General features: G+C 41.3%; 1 protein-coding gene across 3 annotated transcripts; it reads left to right on the top strand.

Moving 5' to 3' along the window:
• The first annotated feature begins 27 nt into the window (after nt 1-27).
• LOC112577302 lies at nt 28-17,869 on the top strand. Of its 3 annotated transcripts, none has more exons than XM_025260356.1 (7): nt 28-142; nt 3,258-3,338; nt 5,645-5,694; nt 9,911-10,093; nt 11,065-11,461; nt 13,044-14,269; nt 14,649-17,869. In XM_025260356.1, the coding sequence occupies exons 5-7, from the start codon at nt 11,156-11,158 to the stop codon at nt 15,634-15,636; spliced, it is 2,520 nt and encodes an 839-aa protein (XP_025116141.1). In that variant the 5' UTR covers nt 28-142; nt 3,258-3,338; nt 5,645-5,694; nt 9,911-10,093; nt 11,065-11,155; the 3' UTR covers nt 15,637-17,869. The 3 variants fall into 3 exon arrangements, with proteins under 3 accessions (XP_025116141.1, XP_025116140.1, XP_025116142.1); XM_025260355.1 differs by having other exon boundaries at nt 5,640-5,694; XM_025260357.1 differs by lacking the exon at nt 3,258-3,338 and having other exon boundaries at nt 36-142; nt 5,640-5,694.
• Nucleotides 17,870-18,830: the final 961 nt, after the last annotated feature.

Genomic DNA, 18,830 nt, shown 5'->3' with positions numbered 1-18,830 from the left:
AGTACTTATGACACACTTCCGCTGTGTGTAAAAGGTGTCAGACGCACACTGCATGGGGATTCCCCCACGCCATCTTGACACGGACACGCAACTGCTGACAGATCGTTTGATCTTCCTTGTTTGTTTGACATTTCTGCCATTGGTATGTTTTCTACAAATCGTTTAATGATATTTGTGCTATAAAATTTTTTATCGTGTCAAAGAAAGAGGAATTTGTTGTAATATCACCGGCATTTCTTAAAGGATTTAATCACCTGGTTCACCGAAATTATGTATGGCTGGATAACCCCTGAGACGTTATAGAGGGGATTGTCTTCATTCTGTCTGGCTTATTTCAAATATATTTTGGTTCTCTTATTAGGAAAACATATACCTAACTATATATATAATTTTAATAGTTAAATTTTGGCTTAATCAATTAAATGGACTACTTAATTGTGACGAGAAACCTTTATTAGTTCGATAGGACTCCTTGCAGTGAAGATCTATAAATAGATTACATTTGGAACAATGTTGTTTTTAACTGAGAGTGTTCGTAAAATACTCACTTCCTTCGCACTACAACCATGTAGTTTATCTCATATTCGGTTTTAGAGCAAGATCATTTTAAATTCCGCTTTAATAATACAGCAACTTGGGTTAGTAAGCTATGCACGTAAAAGGATGTTTTGACAGTTGTATAGAAGTAAACGGAATCCAGACAAGTGAATCACTCTAGCTCCTAACATATACATGATTTAGTTTGCATTGCAGCTTATTATGTTCAGTATGTTTGATGCCATATCAGTTTTGGCAATAAATTATTTAGTGTATAAATATATAAACCTACATATGAAGAAGAAAAGAAATGTTATTAGGTTGGATATAAAAAGGTTAAACAGTTTTGACTTTACAGCTTCATTACATTGCATCAGCTATTTACAGATCATTCATGAATGAAAAAATAAAATAAGTAAATTATTCCTGATAAGAAATAGGTAAATTATTGATAAAGTATTTTTCTAAATTCAGTAATGAAGTAGATTTTCAGTATTGTAGGCATGGTTTCTAACAGATCATGTCAGGCAGAGATTTCATCATTTGATCACTCCTATCCATTTTCCTAAAAACAGATGAAGAGATAATATGTACCAGGGATTTAATACAAGTAATCAAGAGTAACCTTTTAATGGGTTCAGACACTCATTTGCATGTTATATCCTTCCTCAATCCTAAATGCTTGTGTACAAATGAATTAAACAGACATTTCTCTCAAACTTATTCCACTTATATCAAGAATAGCTGTCAGTGACTGTGTAAACTTCAGCATTGCAGCCAGAATGTCAATAACTAAAAAGTACTGGATCTGAGAGGCTTATTCAAGGTTACAGCTATCCGTACAGTGAAAACTATGCTGTTGAGTTATGGAAGGGATGAAACGAGGTTTCAAGAATTTACACATTAAAGCAAGTGACATTATTACTTGAAAGTTATAGTGAGAGTACTTATTGTCTCTGATTATCATATATAATATTTATTATTTGCATAAGAACTGGCGATCCTAATGAAATAGCTTTTTTGATCAATTTTATCACTAGAATTGCAAAATCTTTTAAAATATCAGAGGGTATGAGAGAGACAGAGTAGTTGTTTGAGAATTACACATGTCATTTCATTATTTGACATGTATTTAACTAAAGGTTTCTTTTCATTTTACTTCTCCCTACCGTTCTACATTCTATCAGTTTAGTAACTAAAAATAGCATGAAAACATTCCACATCAATGAAAGTTCCAGAAGAGAAATGCTTTACATTCGCCACTGACATGTTTGGCATGTTGACGAATGGTGACATTTATTTCACATTTAATTGGCAACTAACTAAAAGCTTAGAAGTACAGTTTCAACTTGTTATCTTGCTTCCCATTATTTTCTTACTAAATTATGTGGTAGAACAGCTTTCCCCCATAGTTACCCTTAGTTATGAATCAGATACCCTCTAAATGTCTTCATCCTCACCTCTCACCTAGCATTTGTGTCTGGAGGGATTGTGGCAAGATGACAAATCTGGACTGTAGTTGGAAACAGTTGGAAGTGTGGGTAAATGCCTAGTTTTCCATGGGTAAGAAAGGAAGCCTTGTTATACTTAACGGGGGGATTTGTACATTGGTACCCAGGGGAGAGGTTTGAATATCATTGTATTTTCTAATGGTTTCATTTCACCAGTTCATGATCCTGTAGGATTAAACTGGTAAGTAGTTGATCACAAGCTTTGAATGTCAAATCTTCACAGAATTTCTAAAGAAACGTTTCTTACCTTTTAGCTCATTCAAGTGTGAATGTAAACTATAGTTAACTACTGATGTCACTACCACCAAAGAGTAAAGGTCCAGAGATTTCCTCTCTTGTGTACGTGGTTTTAAGTACATTTCAGTAATATACCTGTTGATTATTGACAAAATTTAAGAAGGGAACATAAAGCAATTTAAAAAAAATTAATAAACATTTATTTTGTTTCACAGATACATAGCTCATAAAATACAATGTTTTACAATAAAAAAATAAAACATATGCACATAAGGTAACAGTCATATATAAAACAACTCTTTGTTGCTATATGTTGCCTGTGTCTGGGCTGCATGTTATCAGTCACCCCTAATTCCTTGATGGTCATTGCCATGTTGTGATATTTATGGACCGTTCTGTTATCAGCAAATGTTTAAGTAGGTTTCTCCTATATAGATATCGTCCATGTTTGCTCTTTTGAAGAGTGGGAGTAATGGGCCTTTTCAAGGATAGCTTGAATAACATTTAAGAGCAGGATATTTTGCAAATCTTTTTGTTACACACTGCTATGAAGGAAGAGAAATTTAATCCACATTTATTTAAAAGGAAGAGTACCTTTTCCAAGTTAAATCTATAATCAGCAGAGAGAAAAAAAAGATTTTTAACATCCTTCAAAATTTCCAATTATTGAAAATGTCCCCAGTATATCTGAAATGTTTGAAAAGAACTAAAATTATTTGATATGAAGTACACGTCCCACACTGGCCTTTGTTTAAATGTCATTCAATTTCTTTATCATATCACATGGGAATGGGGAACTAGTGTTGCTTGTCTTGTCAATAGGTTTTGTACTGCTGGTAATTAGACAGTGGCATGCTGTACACTCCATATTCATGAAGCTGAGGTTTTCGTTCAGACTGTGGTCATGTATGCTCAGATTGCCTAGACCTACATTCATAGGGTCAGATTAATGGAAGCCTAATTTTGGTGCAGAAAGTCACCAGTTTGAGGCCTGCCCATCTCGGAAAGGGGGGAGGGGGACATCAAGATACATCTGCTTTTATGGTCTTATAGGTATGGGACTCTTTTTACCTTTTTACTTTTGATGAGTTTCGGTTTTGATTTATGAAAGTGCCTTCTTTATACTTTTATTATTTATTAATTTATACTTTGTATTGTTGATTTTACTTTTATTTTATTTACTTATATTTATTATCAAGTATAGTTGCTTAAGAATTTTTCAGCCTTACATGTAAATGTTTGGATTATTACCTTGGGCTTATTTCACAGTATCTATAATATTTAGTTGTTAAGTACTTATAGCTAAACTGTTACTAGTGTATTCATGGTTAGATTAGTGACATGCCAGCCAAGTAGATGCTATTGCTTCTGTTGTGTTGGTCTTTTGTCTGTAGCTTGAATGTTATTTTTAATTTTATTTTAATTCCTTTTCTTTTTGTTTATTACAAATTGTTTTGTCACAAATATCAAATCTGGGAAGGCAGCAAAGCCTAGAGGTTAGTATACAGAGCAGAAGGATGGTGTTTTGAAACCTATTCAGACCTGTGGGATGAAAACTCCAGTCTACCCAGCAGGATGGGTACCGAATATATATCATTCAGTTGTAGACCAATCCTATTATTAAGACTCCTTTATTTGCTTGTACAATTATAATGGGAAGATATATGTCACAGGAGAATAGTGAACTGCATTAAAAATGAATTGTAAGCATGATTAGCTGTACTTGCTTGCCACCTGGGGTTTTTCAGTCCTGTTACATTTACAAAGATAGGAGTGTTCGTTTAACAAGATTTTAGAAGTAGCCCATAATTAGTATGGTGCCTAGTTGCACAACATTATACCTTTACTATATGGCCATTGACTGTGGAGGATACTTAGCTAGAACAATTTTATTTGACAATATTAGGCCTTTTTAACAAATCTGGTGCTATCAATTCTCATTTTAGACAGTCTCACACACATGTCATCATAAAGGTATGGCAGAATGCTGCACCCACACCCACAGGCTCCTAAGCCAGATATCAACATATTGTGCCTCACATGCACGCCCATTTGAAAAAAAATACTTCAGGAATGGTACGTTGCATTAACAGAAAACAGTTTTGAAAACAGCGTATGCTAGGCATTCTGCCAATGAAAGCAATATCAATTATTTTAATTCCAGAATACTTTGCTTTCTGTTCAAGCCAGATGTTGAAAATTCTCTATGAAATAGTAAATACAGAGTAAGCTGATAGAGAAAATGAGTTGGCTAGCCTGATAAGCTGAAAAAAGTTGAACCTTTATTTACCACAAGTAACTCAACTCTTTCCAGTTTGCTTTAAACAAATATGATTGAACAACCACGTCCACTCAAACCGTGAGCCCTATATAGTTAAAGGAGTGCAGCAAAAAGAATGTCATGAAGAGGTAAAACCCCAGAGGAAACAATGGCAGTCCAAAAAAATTACTAACAATGTACACATTTAGTTGTTCTGTATGTGTATTTCTGTTTTAAATGTAATTGTAGACTGTGGGGAGGGAAGGGCTAGAATGATGTTCCTAATAAAGATAGCATAAACTCTGGCGTGGGAGAGCAGTTAGACTAGTTTAGTCACCTTGCATCTTGCTTGCTTCAAGAGCCATTCTCATGAATGTGGCAGAAACTGAAGTGGCTGGAGACTGCACCAGTTACAAAAAAAAAAAGAGCCGAATTCATGTTCACAACTTCTTGTTTACAGTTGAGTGCCTTAGTAACAGAGTCATGATGTCTGCTTCTACATCAGGAGTGCCACAGAACTACGTAGATTCTTGTCTGCTCCACATATAACTTTGTAAAAGTGCCTCTAATCCATGTGTCATTAGGGCTTTGTGCACTTTTCAGGTAGAGAAGATATTTTTGGGGTGGCAAAGTTCAGAGCATCTTCAAAGCAGTATATCAGAAAGCTAATGACATCGATTTAAGTCCTGGAGGTCTCAAAGAGTAATGATTTTACATAACTACTCCTCAACCACTTTTGCAAATCTTGCTTTATGTGTAAATGAATATATTGATCTTGCAGCCCTGTGTTCTAAGAAGAGTAACAAGGAATAAACTACTGAACTAAAACTACAATTATATTGATCAGAACAGGTCTGTCACAGTATGGAAATAGCGACAGTTTTTGTTTTTTTTTCTTTCATCTGTCCACCTTCATGCTGGCTGTTTATAAAATATGCAAACAATAATTTTGAACGAATTTATTGGCAGAAATAAGCACAAGCAGTTTGACCAATATAAACAAGTAAAATTTATTCAAGTATATGAACATGCTTTTATTATTATTTATTTGTTCTTTGCTAAAAGAAGCATACATCTATCTTTTTTATTTTCAGAACAGTTCCAAAGAGGCATTTCGTCACTGACCATTTTGAAACAGAACATGAAGAGGTAATTAGTTTGATAACTTAGCTGTTATGTTTTAAAAGTATTCTTGATCAATTTCATGTGTTTACTGCATTTACAAATCTTTTTGTCATTTCAAATTTGATTTTTAATTTAGATTAAGCCTTTAACCTAAACTAATAGGTAATGATGTGCAGTTTATGTACTGCCCATTCATGCTTGTATAGAAGCATGTGCTCAGCATTTGACATAAAAAGTAGATCAATTCATTGTCGATGAAGTAATGGAAAGATGAGCAAAGATGAGAATGAATAAAAAAAAAGATAGTGAAAACATAGAGGGCACAGAATGTAATTTCAAAGAGTAAAGTAAAATGTATTCAACAAAGGGAAATTGGGAGGACAGATTAAGAAATATAAGGATGAGGTTAATAGCAGTTCGTGTACTGTGTTTAGAAGTAATGCTCATGGAAAAAATGTTTGGAAGACTTAAGGGTTGGTAAGATGCAGCTATGCAAGGGAAGGGAGGTTTACTTCTTGTCTGCACACAGTTCTACCGTTGTGCAAGCTCTGAAGGAGACACAAAAGTGATGTGCTTTTTTAAGCCACAAATGATGTTAGGACATTGTGTACATGACTGCTTATGATTTACATAAATCATAGCTGCATAAAGTCTGTTGTTAACTTCACACTTCTACATGTAGCACCATTAAAGCATGTAGGCTTCCTTCCTAAGGATGGGACTAAGTCATGCTGTTCAGTCAATAGTATGTTGTGTCCAAACATACATTCCTATTAATATATAATAAAACAAGACATTAAATAAATGCTTTCTTAAGTTGTAAAAAGCTTTAACGCTAAATATGTTGTCATATTCCATCTGGAAAGATATATAATAAATAGTATAAGTTACAAAATCAACAGATGTGATTAAGGCAGATGTAAAAGCTAATGTTAAATGACTACCATCAAGACAGCTGGTAGGTTCAAAAATCGTAACACCAGTCTTCCTTTCTCTCCCTTTGAACTACTGCTTTAAAGACTTCAAAGATCAGGTGCCTTTGAAGATAGGAACTTTGGTCTTCATCTAATATCATTTTCTCTCCCTTTTTAAAGACATTTCTTTCCATTTGCCTTTCTTGTGTTTTCCCTATTCAGAAGTAGTATGATAGGAGAGAAAGGTGCCTTGAAGGGTGCAAGCACTGAGAGAGTCACAACGATTTTTTTTTTTTTACTTTGAGGAATGATATTGGGGAAAAAGTATTCTGGTTAAACATGTGTACATGTAGCTAATACTCCTTTGTCACCAGGGGACCAATTTGTCGTTCACCAATGGCATAGCCTAGCACCAAGCCTGGTTGGACCATAACCAAAAAAAACCAGAGACCATTTGTTACTCTTCTAGTGACAGAAGTAGATAGCATGACCTTGTCGGTCAAAGAATGAAGCTTCCTGATTGCAATGTAGGTAAAAATAGGTTGGAAGAAATAAGCTGCCTTCAAAGAAATTAAATCAGAGTACAGACAACTTAAACTCAATGAGAGTATGAACTGGCAGCCAGTGCAAAGAATTTAGGAGAGTAGCATGGTCCTTTTTCCTTGCTTTGAGCAATTGAAACATGTCTGATTTTGGTGCACTACACTGACAAAGAGCATGAAATATTGAATATAACATAATCCTGCACATATTGGCATGCATGTGGCATATGACATGACAGTGGCATGTCAAATAGTGCAGAGAATCCTTCGATAATAAGAGATTACAAGCGAATTGCAAAGATTTACAATAGCTAGAATCAGTTTTTGTCTGGAGTTTCTTCCCATATTGCATTCCAAATCTCAGAGCCGATGAAAGTTTGATGGTAATGCACTGGTAACAATAAATCATAGCTGAAGCTAATGAAACAATCCCCAGGCCCCTCATGTAAGCTAAGTCACTTCCTAGGCTGTTGCATGGAGCCTTCTTGACTATCATACCTAGTCTCGAACAAGCTTGAGTGTGCTGTTTCTCAGAAAACTGAAACAAAAGGGATCATTCACTGAATGTTTCCTTCTAATAAATTAGTAAAGAAAAGGAAAGAATAATAAAATTAGATGACCCTGCTGAAGTGCAATTTTTACCTTATTCGTTTTTGTTTTAAAACACTTGTAGTATACATGGGGCATGTTTTAGTGTTACTGACAAAATAGGGTTTAAAAAAGGTGAATAAATGCATGTACAGTAAGCTTTGTTGTGAATTGTGTGTGGTTCACTTTAAAACAATAAATGTTAGGATTTTGCTTAACATGGCTGAGTAGGTCCCTTTCTACTATACATTTATGAAAACCCTTCTGTCCTGGCTGAATTTAGAATGCAACGGTAGTCTTTTTTTTCCAGGAATATTAGTCATGAATTAAGACACTATGATATGAAGTATTTTGATGGTGGATGTACAAATATTTGGAGCCCTAAAATCAAGAAATAGAGCAAGGTTTTATAGAGACTACAGTGCATTGTGCTCATCTTTTCTGTCTCAAGTCTGCAGGTCCTCCAAAATTGGGATATACTGTAGTTTGTAAAAGCACATAAGCATTGTGTGTGGTTTTTTTTCCAACTTCTTAAGAATGACATCTGAACAAAATGGGATTTAAAATGTAAACAGATTGATACTTGCGTGCAAACGCGTACTCACATATAGGTGTATGGGAGCAAATCGGCAAAATCTGTTCTAAATGTGTTCTACGTTCCAGAATCTGTTATTAAATCTTTCAGATCCTACGGCTAATTTTTTTTTTTTAAGTTTGAACAGTAATGTGCTGTATTTAACACCAAGCCCGATAAATACCCTTCCGGGCCAATCCGGCCCTGTGACATGACTGTGACGAAGATCTGAGTAGTGTGAACATGAAATCAACTCTTGGTGGAAGCAGTTTCCCCCAAAATCAACCAACCAAAGGTCTGAGTCGACGTTCGTAACGGCTGGCGGTCACTGTAGAACTTGTGATTTGTCAGTGGCAGAGCGGTTTGTTGCAGGTGGGCTGGTGGGAGGAATTGCCGGGTACTGTGCAACACCCAGATGCAGCATGAAATAAACAACGACATCCTTCATGAAGAGAGAGTCACAACGTCCACGGGACGACCCCACCATTTGGCTCTTTGTGTGTCAGGATGATGATGATGAAACATTTATAAAACCTCTACAGATGGTAGGCGAACTCGAGGAAATGAGAGTTGTCTCATTGGCCAAGCATTGTCCACCCAAAGGTATCAGGATCTCTCTCTTTCCTGGACCAGCCTCACACCCGAGCGTTGCTCATGTTACGCCTCGCTTGCAATATTTTCTTGAGACAGGAGCGCGTGTCTGTAACCGCGTACCTTACCCGGGGTGCCCAAGTGTGGCTGTGTGCACACGAGTCCGCAAGTCCGGGTGTAGGCGCACTAGTTCTGCGAAGACTTGTGTTGAAAGAGTAACGGGTAGGTAAAGAGGGCGCACTGAACGGAGGCGTGCGTGTGCTGGGTTTGTGGAAGGGTGGGTGCGGAGGCGGGGAGGTCTGCGTTGGCTAATATTAGTGGAAAACTTCGGGTGGATTTGTGGCAGGTGAAGTGTGCGGTTCTAACGAACACTGCCGCAGTTGGTGGGTGATGTGTACTGCGGGAATGTTTTAGTGACATGTACTGAAGATCCTAACAAGCAGGAAGTCGAGGTGGGTTGAGCGTCACGGAAGAGAAACACTCGCAAATACTCGGTCTGTTTAGTCCCTGAAGTGGCAGAGCGAAAAGACAGGTGCAACGAGACTGTACAGCTTTGATCTTCTCGGTCGCTGTCGCGTGTACCTGTCAACTAGGCGAAACACCGCTCACATATATATATGTATGTAGGTATGTTGAAAACCGATGCTGTGGTTTGCACTGCATCGTGTTGAGACAGTGGGACTGAAAACTCGGATCGTTTGGGTGGGCTGGGTGTGGTCACATGGCTTGTTCAAGCTTGTAAACAGCAGTATTGTGTGATTTCATGTGTGACTGATTTCATGGATTGAGACACGTCATGCTGGAAGAAAATTACAGCTAGAATTGCAAGCAAGGACAGTAAGTGAGGCTTCTTATTCACAAGTTTGGGGAATAATAGTCTTTGGGCATAAAGCTGTCTTCATTGTCATTAGCACCTCACTGCCCTCAGCTGTTTTGCGTGTTTTTGTTTCCATCGTTGTTCTCTCCTTGAGTTTCTTATTTCAGTTTTATACAGTTTTATTGAATTTTAGTTTTCGTTTGTTTTCTTGCAGCATGCGACACCATGGGGGAATCAGCTGACAGAAACCGATACAACTGTGATGGGGGTAAACAGCTGCAACTCAGCAACTAAGAAGTCGAACCACCTGTGGACCCTAATCGTTTGACATCACAATTTCAGAACTCGGCCTCATCTAGGAGAATCGTAAACTCTTCACTATTTTAAACGCTGAAAGGTAGCGATATGTCTACCTGATTTGTAAGTTAAAAAAAAAAAACTGTCTGTGTGTACGCGTCCTCTGGCACTGTTTTACTCCTTATATTTTAGTGATTAGTTGCGCCTTTTGCTTGCCGTTTGTTCAGGCAGTCCTTCAGAAGAGCGATGGGATGCAGAGCTACAGCTGATTCTGTTCTCACCTGTAAAATGCACCCCCCGATTCATTAGAGAACTATGATTTTCACCTTTGATCTTACCTTAAAAATCATTTAAATGCTAACCCGAGAGCAAAACCATTTTCAGATGTCCGTATTTAGTTTACTGCAGAATATTAATTCTCTGAAGTTGAGCGAATAATTTTGCTTTGAGGACGCGCGGTAAGTCTGCATCATTTCTGGCACACTTCTTGGCGTCCATTTTCTGTATACGGCATAATATTGTGTGTGTAATTCATTATAAAATTCGAATTCCCAAAATCTGAGCAAAGCAATCTGATCCCATTGCGAAATGGAATATTGCCGTTCTCGCCTTGTGTTTTGTTGACTTTGCTAGCAACCGTAAAGGCTTAGTGAGATGCAAATATGTTTTCTAATGACCAGTGAAGCTCAGGACAAGATACTGCCTCTTCATATCAGAGTGGATACAGTCCTTCTGTTCTCGGGATACAACTATCGCTATGCAGAGAAAGACATTAGAAACTCAGAATTGTATAGATACCTGAAGAGTTCAATTGGTGACAGAACTATGTCTGTATGTTAATTAGGGGTAGGTGTGTAAAACGTGTCATAACGAGTTTGGCCTCTTTCTGCACATGATGATTGTTGGCGTGTATCTCGAGAAAGGGGGTATCCACCCAGATTTTGGGAAATGGCATCTTATTCTAGGCTTTATCCAGACTTGGGAGGGGAAAATACTCCACATCACTAGACATTTACCTGTAATTTCATTTTAGATTTAGGTTAGCCTACAGAACTTCTTTTCCTTTCCTAGGGCAAGATGATCTATATCCGAGCAGTGTACCCGAAACCGTCTCCTCCCCTCTGACACCCATTCTGCGCCTCGGGCGGCTGCCAGCAGCCCCATGGCGGAGCAGCTGCAGCAGGCGCTGGTGCTGTACCGTAAGAGTCATGACCACAAGCGCGTGCTCTCCGACCAGGACCAGAAGGCGCTGGAACACTCCATCGCGCGCCTGACGCAAGACAGCCTCAAGCAGCAGACTGGCATGGCCAGCTTCACTCATCCTTCCGCCTTCGCCGACGTTATACGTCGCACAGTGGAGACGGGAAAGTTCCAGGGCGAGCGTGCGGCCAGTGCCTTCAGCACCCTAGAGCGCTACGTCCTTCTTTTGCTGGGGCAGCCTTGGAAGCGGGAGTTCAGAACACTTAAGGTGATGACGGACAGTTCTCCACACACACACACTCTTCCCCATCCTTTATCCCTCAGTTTTAAGTTATTATTTTTGTTTGCAAGAAAAAAAAAAACAACTGCACGGTCAGTCCGCTTCTGGTGATGAACAAATTCGTCCCGTGTACCAAATTAATCGCGTTCGGGACGGGAGGAGTTTATTGGTTGGTCATATCTCTGACCTGAAATGGAAAATCATGACTACACTTTTGTTGGAGTCCGTGTTCAGTTTTCTGGCCCTTCTATTCAGTAGAGACCCTAAACTCATGTTCCGACGCAGGGCCGTAGTAACAATGCGAGGGTAAGTTGTGGGACTTCATTTCCCCAGCAGCAGATAGTTGAAGGCTTACGGGGGAGTTTAATTGTAAAGATGGTTATCTCTTGTGATGATGAGAATATAAAAAAAGTTGTACGGCTTTTATTTTCATTGTTTTAGAGATTAACAACTTGATTTGTTAACAAGAAATTAGAATAAATATATTGAATTTTTTTAATGAATAAACAGATAAACATGAGAACGTAATGCACAGTTAGAAACATGAGTATGATACAGCCATTTATGAAAAATCAGTAGTGTACAGCTATGTTTGCATGTTCGGCTTCCATCTCCTGAGCTTATTTTATTTATAGATTTTTTTTTCACAATTTATCTTACCCGTGAGCTTCTCTCTCGATCCGTTTGCCTAGCAGTCGCGTTTTCACTTGGTCGTCAGGTCAGCTCATATCTTCACCTTTATTTCCGATATAAACGTTTCCATCCCCACCCTTTATTCTCCGGGTGGGGGGGGGGATAAAGACATAGCAAGCTGGATTTTTGGCAGAAGTCTATGAATAGATTAATAAGTAATGAGCGGAAAAGCGAAGGCTTAAAGGTCTCCGACCAGGAACGAAATCGACCGCTGGTGGTGACTGGCGTTATCAGGGACTCCCACGGTACCTTTGACCTCCCTCCACCGAGTGAGCAACGACTCGCGCTGTACGCAAGGTTGCCACTTCCTGGTTATTGTTCCAAGTGTTGATGGCGTGTTGGCGAAGTAGCTTATTAAAATTCGATTCGCACGGACTTGAGGTACATTTTGGAGATGATTTTCCTGTGCGTAGGATTTTTTTTCTTTGTGTGTGTGAGCGAGAGAGAGAGAGTGTGAGCGAGAGGCTTAAGTCTTTCTTTCCGTGTGTGTATATGAGAGAGAGAGATCTTTAGTCGCCTTTCATCCCCAGACCTTTTTCTCTAACTCACTCTTACAAGCGTGGTAATACTCTTAAGCGCCTACACGGGCAGGTTAAGACATTAAGAAACAGTTAAAATGATGATTGTTTTATCGACATTAATGTATAATATTTCTTTTATAGCGAATAACGTTTAGATTATTTAAATATTAGCGTATTATTAAGTATTTAAACGCCTTTTGCTTGCTCAGGCATTGTCTCTTCCAGACACTATCACTAAATAAATGTAGTAAGCCGGTATTATAACAGCTTTAACCAGTAAACATTGCATACGAAGAGTATTAAGTGTCAGAATTGACAGGATCGCACAACATTTAGATGTTTTTATATATCTACAGCTCTATGGCGGCTATTTCTGCACGCGGGTGAAAGCGCATCTGGAGAACCCGGAGCGGATTTTATCCATTGTGGGCTACAGTCTGGGCAAGAGTGAGTCTGGCGGCAACTACTGCCTGGTGCTGGCCAATCCCCCGGACCGTGAACTTCTTTTGACAGTGGCTTTCGATTGCCTGGTGGCGTCCGCAGAGTGTCGGTACATCGGCGAGCGGTACGACAAAATGAAGTGTTTGAACTTTAGCCTCTTTGATATCATGAACTTTCTCCTTTTCGAGGACCCCAGCCACCCGATCAGCAGTTCCTCCGCCTTGCTTTCGCCGGCTGCACCACCTCCCCTCACGACACCTGGCGTCAGCGCCATGCCAGCCCCGCTGCACTCGGCTGCCGTGGTGGGGAGGGGGAGTGCGTTTGACGCGAGCCCCAAAGCGTCCGTGTTTTCAACCCCACAGACGGTAACCGCCGCTGGGGGAATGGGGTTCGGGGTGGTATCCACGGCCAGCAGGACCCTGCCGCCCCCGACATCAGGCCAGGTCTTTGTTTCTGCCCCTCGCAACGTTCACACCCTCCCCCACCCCTTCAGGCCGGGCCCTTCCGCGGACGCGGGTCGCGAGCTGGCGCTGAGGGCTGACCTCGTCACCAGGACTGTCTCCGACGTCAGCGGCCCTCCCAGCCGAGCTCCCTCTATCGCATCCTCCGCAATGCCATCCAGGATGACGGGGTCCGCGGCCTTCACATCCTCCCCGTACGGAACTCACTCTTCGGGCTACGGGACCACGTCTTCGGTGGGGTCGGCGTCGGGCTTTGTGGCAGACATGGGAACGGCGGCGATCCCTCCGACCACGTTTCCGGTTCCGAGAGCGGCGCGGCAGTTCCTGCCGCTACCGCCCAAGCATTCGCCGCTCTCCCCTGCCTTCCCCTACGCCGACGAGGACCCCGTGGACAGCGCCACCGCCTCTTACCCGGAAGGCACGCAGGAGGAGCACATGCTGGAGAGCCTCCGCAACATGGATGTGAGCGGCGGAGGCGTAAGCGGCGCGGTGGAGCAAGTGGTTGGGCCAAAGAGAAGCGTGCCGCTGGTGGCGCCGGACCTCGTGCCGGTGTCCTACGACGACTGGGCCTGGTTCCACAGAGCGCAGAGTAGCGGGCCGCCGCCATACGACACCGTGGCCGGCACCAGGCCTTACGGGGACTCGAGGCTGGCCCAGCACGTCGGCGTGGAAAGAACGAGGTACAACCCACACTCCGACGGTAATTGACGGAAGGATCGCCCCGTGCCTTAATCTCTTTCACACTTTCTTTCTGTCAGTATTCTTTTTGTATCACATTCCCTCGATATTTTTTCTGTTTGTATAAGTGTGTTTTTGTATGTGGATTGAGCGAGCAAACGCTAGCCATATACTTTCTGTCTGCATTTTTTTCCTTACCTTCAAATCTTTACAACGTTTTTCTTGCCTTCCCTATCTTTCCTTTCCCTCTACCACTGCAGGCTTTTGCCTTCCCTGCCTGTCTCTCACAACCTTTCTTTATTAGTCGATCCCTTTTCTCTCTCTCTCTGCTCCTACTATCTGTCCCTGATACACGAGGCTGGTTTGTGTTTACTTTCTCAGGAGCGGTTTACAGCACCCAGCCACGGCTGTAAAGGGGCCAGTCTCCCAGCCTTCAGCTCCCATGACCAACGGCCAGATCCAGCAGCTCAGGACAAACATCGGCCACAGGTCAGGCTCTGCGGATTACCTTCCAGCCCTCAACAACACCACGCTGCTTCGGAACGCGGTGTCACCGGTGCCAGGGCCTCTTTCAGAGTCTGCGTTGAGCAGAACTCACGAGAGGGGCTTTGCCACCTGTGACATGGTCAGTTCGGCTGTGGGCGCCAACATCGCCGCCGCCAACTCCTCCTCCACAGCCACCTCGGCCGGAACGTTCTTCACGCCGTCAGCAGCAAATCCCAACAGTACGCTGGGGTACCACACCGTGGCCTACCCTCTGTCCAGTGACCCGGGATATTTTCAGAGACAGCCAGCCACCACAGCGGGAGTGACCGCACCGCCAGGAACCCAGCACAAGCAACAGGTCTCCACTTTCACGGACATGGTGGACATTAATAGATCCAGCGGCTCGCACCTGCTTTCTCGCCAAGCCTCGTCCAACGGCTTCATGCTGAGCAGCAACGGTGCGGATACTCTCCATACCGTGAAGCACTTTAGCCCCTCGATAGGGTCATCAGCCGAGTCTTGTGCGGGCATCGTGATGCGAGAAAAGGTCGCCTCGATGACCTCCTCCCGCATCAGCTCCCTGTCCAACCCGGATCGGCCGCACAACAGCCCAGCGCCGGTCTGCCTGGATCGCCAGGCCTCGCACAGCATGGACCTTGGCGCCCTCAAGTGGCGCTGCCGTCGGTGTACGATGGAGAACTCGGCGCACGACACCGTCTGCGTGGCCTGCTTCAAGAGCCGCGCCGGGCCGGACGTGCAGTACCCTGAAGCGGGTGAAAGCAAGCTGGTGTGCCCCGTGTGCACCCTAGAAAACAACCCAGGGTGCGCAAACTGTGACGCCTGTAACACGCCTTTACCGCAAGGCGTGCACACTTACGTGTAGCGTCTTCGCACGCACTCACGCATGCGCGGTGGTATGCTCGTTGATTAGTTTGCTTGCTTGTTTGTGCGAGTGTCTTTGCAAAAGAAAAAAAAAACGCTCCTCTTCATCACAAAACGATGTTTGTATCCGAAAATGTGGATCTTGTTAACGAACTATTTTATGTATGTTTTAGCCCAATGTTTTGCTGTGTCGGTATCTTTCGCATGTGCCCCCGTCTTTTCTCAAAATGTAGCTCACAGAAGCAATCATTTCCACCAAACATTGTGATAAGTAATGTACAGTCGATTAAGTCGTCAGTATGAGCTGTCCAAGCCTAGTTGTAGTGGTTGGGATGGCATTGTATCTGCTTTTTTTTTTTTTACTGCATTTTTAAAGCTCTTGTTCACGATGGGAAGTTGCACTGGCACCTTCAGGACTGGGATAAGGAAGCATCAACGTTACTCCGCAAGTCAGTTAGCATAAGGTGGGTGGTGGGGTAGGTGGCTGTTAGCTGGACCGCGCCGGTTTTTGCTACACAATAACGGAAACTCACGAATTTAGGTGGCGTTGGTTTTCCACATATTTCATATCTGTGTGCAGGTATTGGTGATCCTTCCGTGTGTGTGTGTGCGCGCGCGCGTGTGTGTATGCAATTTTGCGCTCATTAGTGACATAAGATTAAGAAAATCAGTTTAACCAGTGCTCGTATTTTCTACTGTTGGAAATATTTTCCAGATGGATAGACCTACTTTAGCCTTTGTTTTTACCTGCACGGACGCTCGCACACACAGAGGCATGACTGCGTAGCAAGTCGCATTTGAGAACAAAACTGGCTGCTTATTTCCTTCTTTCATTTTAGTCTTTTCATTATTGTTCCACGTTATCTTTCGGTATTTTCATATTTTCCCGAGGTTTGTTTGATCTATAGTTTAGAAAGGAGTGTTTAAACTTCAGTCTAGATATAAAATTTGTCTATTTTTCGCTCGCAAGGAATGTTCATTATTTTCGGTTTTGTTTTAGACCCAGTCTTGTGTAGTTTCACAAATACGCATTCTAATTATTCTGACGTCAACAATTGATAATGGACGATAAAAATAAGGAAAAAATGTTGTTCCTAGTTGACGTTCTATTTTTATTTTTAATGCTGTCACACGAAAAGCTCATTTTCGCCGTACAAGTCACGTTATCCAGCTTTTGTTTATGTTGGGGCTTAGAGGAGACTTAATTGCTTCACGGCTTCACAACAGAAGATAAGTGGAGAACAATAGGCATATAGCAAGTGTTAAAACGGATACAATAATATTCGAGGTGTGTGTGTGTGTCTGAGAGAGATAAATTGTTGTGTCGTGTCAGAGGGTCGGTGACGATCAAATCGAGGACATGAGACTTCACCTTTGTTTCGGGCTATATGCCTTTTGAGCGCGAGTGTCAGTCATGTAACTTTGTTAGCGAGTGAAATGTTCAGTTGGGTTATGCTGTGGCACAGGTGGCAGCAAAAGGTACGAGAACTGGCCCGTTTTAAATTTTATGTTCTTGATATTCTGGAAAGATCTCACGTGATAACAAGAAGGCCAATAACCAACCTTTCACAAGTTTGGGAGTTGCACGGTGCTACACTCTTCAGCCTTCTAGCACCATTTCTGCTAATATTATTACTATTTCAATAGTTGAGCTGGCACTATAGAACAACATTAATATTTGAAAATGGATGGCAAATAAAGTCAACGATTAGGTTTCACCGTGTACAAAGCATAACATTTCTAATCAGTGTTTAATGTTGTGCAAAGACAATTTTAAAGATATAAACTTTCAAACACAAGGATTTGAGTTGTATAGAACATGTTCATAGACACCTGTGTGTGTGTGTGGACGTACTTTTGTTCTGAGTTTTGTTGTGAGACTGATGATTGCAAGAGGATTGTTATGCTGACACATCAAACACAAGATGTCACGAAAATGTATTTTTAAACAATCAGTTATGTTGTTGGTCGGCATGTGTCGCTGTTGCAAAAGCCCATCACTCCGCCTGCAATTTTAAAAGACGATTGTCTTTTTACCTCTGTTCTTTATATTACTGTCAGTGTCGACAGTGCATATGTCAAAATATTCGGTTAGCTTAAATGTTGATCGGTTGTTGCTTCAAATGTCAACGTCGACAGCAAGTAACTCGTGCGATTTTACTGGATAATAAAAGTGAAATAGTCTCCCTTTACACTCAACCTTACGGATGTGAAAAATACACTCGGGAAAAATGTTTTGTTGTTGTCGTTTTAGATGTCGCATTTAAAGCAGCAGACATTAACTGAGGCTTTTATGTCACATACAGATATGAGTGGAGGGGAGGGACTCTGCAAAAACAATACCCGCTGACAAAATGGGTCTTCAGTGCACACCTGTCTTCTCGTCTGCGATATCGCACAAGCACAAAGCCATTATCATTCTACTATTTGACACCAATAGTAAACAACTACTTCATACGATGTCACACCAATACAGACGGTCTCTAACTTTGCTAGGGTGCGAAAACAATGGAATTCTCACCAATACTTAATGATTATGGTATGACATCGCGCATAAGCTTAATAATTATTCTATCTACGATATCACAACAATAGTAAGTATACTACATGATAATGACAATTCTTTATTAACGAGAGGTAAAATAAGCAAGAAAATGCTTTTTTCCATTTAGCCCTCGCCCTTTCAGGGGAAAAAATAAACTAAATAAATGAAGTAATTTAGTATTATGAGAATAATTAGTAGCACACATTTACCAAGAAACTATTCCACGATATCACACCAAGACTAAGTATACTACGATTTCACACCAATAATAAGTAACTATACTACGATACTGCTTCACACCAATACTTCGTAACGATACTACGATATCATGCCAATAATAAATAAGTATACTGCGATATATTGACGTAGGTACCAGGGGGTAGCCGCCCCTCAAAAAGGATACCTAGGAGGCAAGAATATGAACATCGTTCACTGTCAGCAGGGAGTTTGCCTGCTCTCATCTAGCTGACCATCTTCCGAAGCCACTGCCATATTGCACAGTATTAAGTATACTGCGATAATGCACAGTATTAAGTATACTGCCATATTGCACAGTATTAAGTATACTGCGATAATGCACAGTATTAAGTATACTCTCATATTGCAAAAAATTAAGTATGCTGCGATATCACACGCATACAAGTCGACTT

Source organism: Pomacea canaliculata, linkage group LG12 (assembly GCF_003073045.1).
Source record: "Pomacea canaliculata isolate SZHN2017 linkage group LG12, ASM307304v1, whole genome shotgun sequence".
NCBI lineage: Eukaryota > Metazoa > Mollusca > Gastropoda > Architaenioglossa > Ampullariidae > Pomacea > Pomacea canaliculata.
Note: the sequence above shows the minus strand (reverse complement) of the source record. Positions and strands in the feature narration are given on the sequence as shown.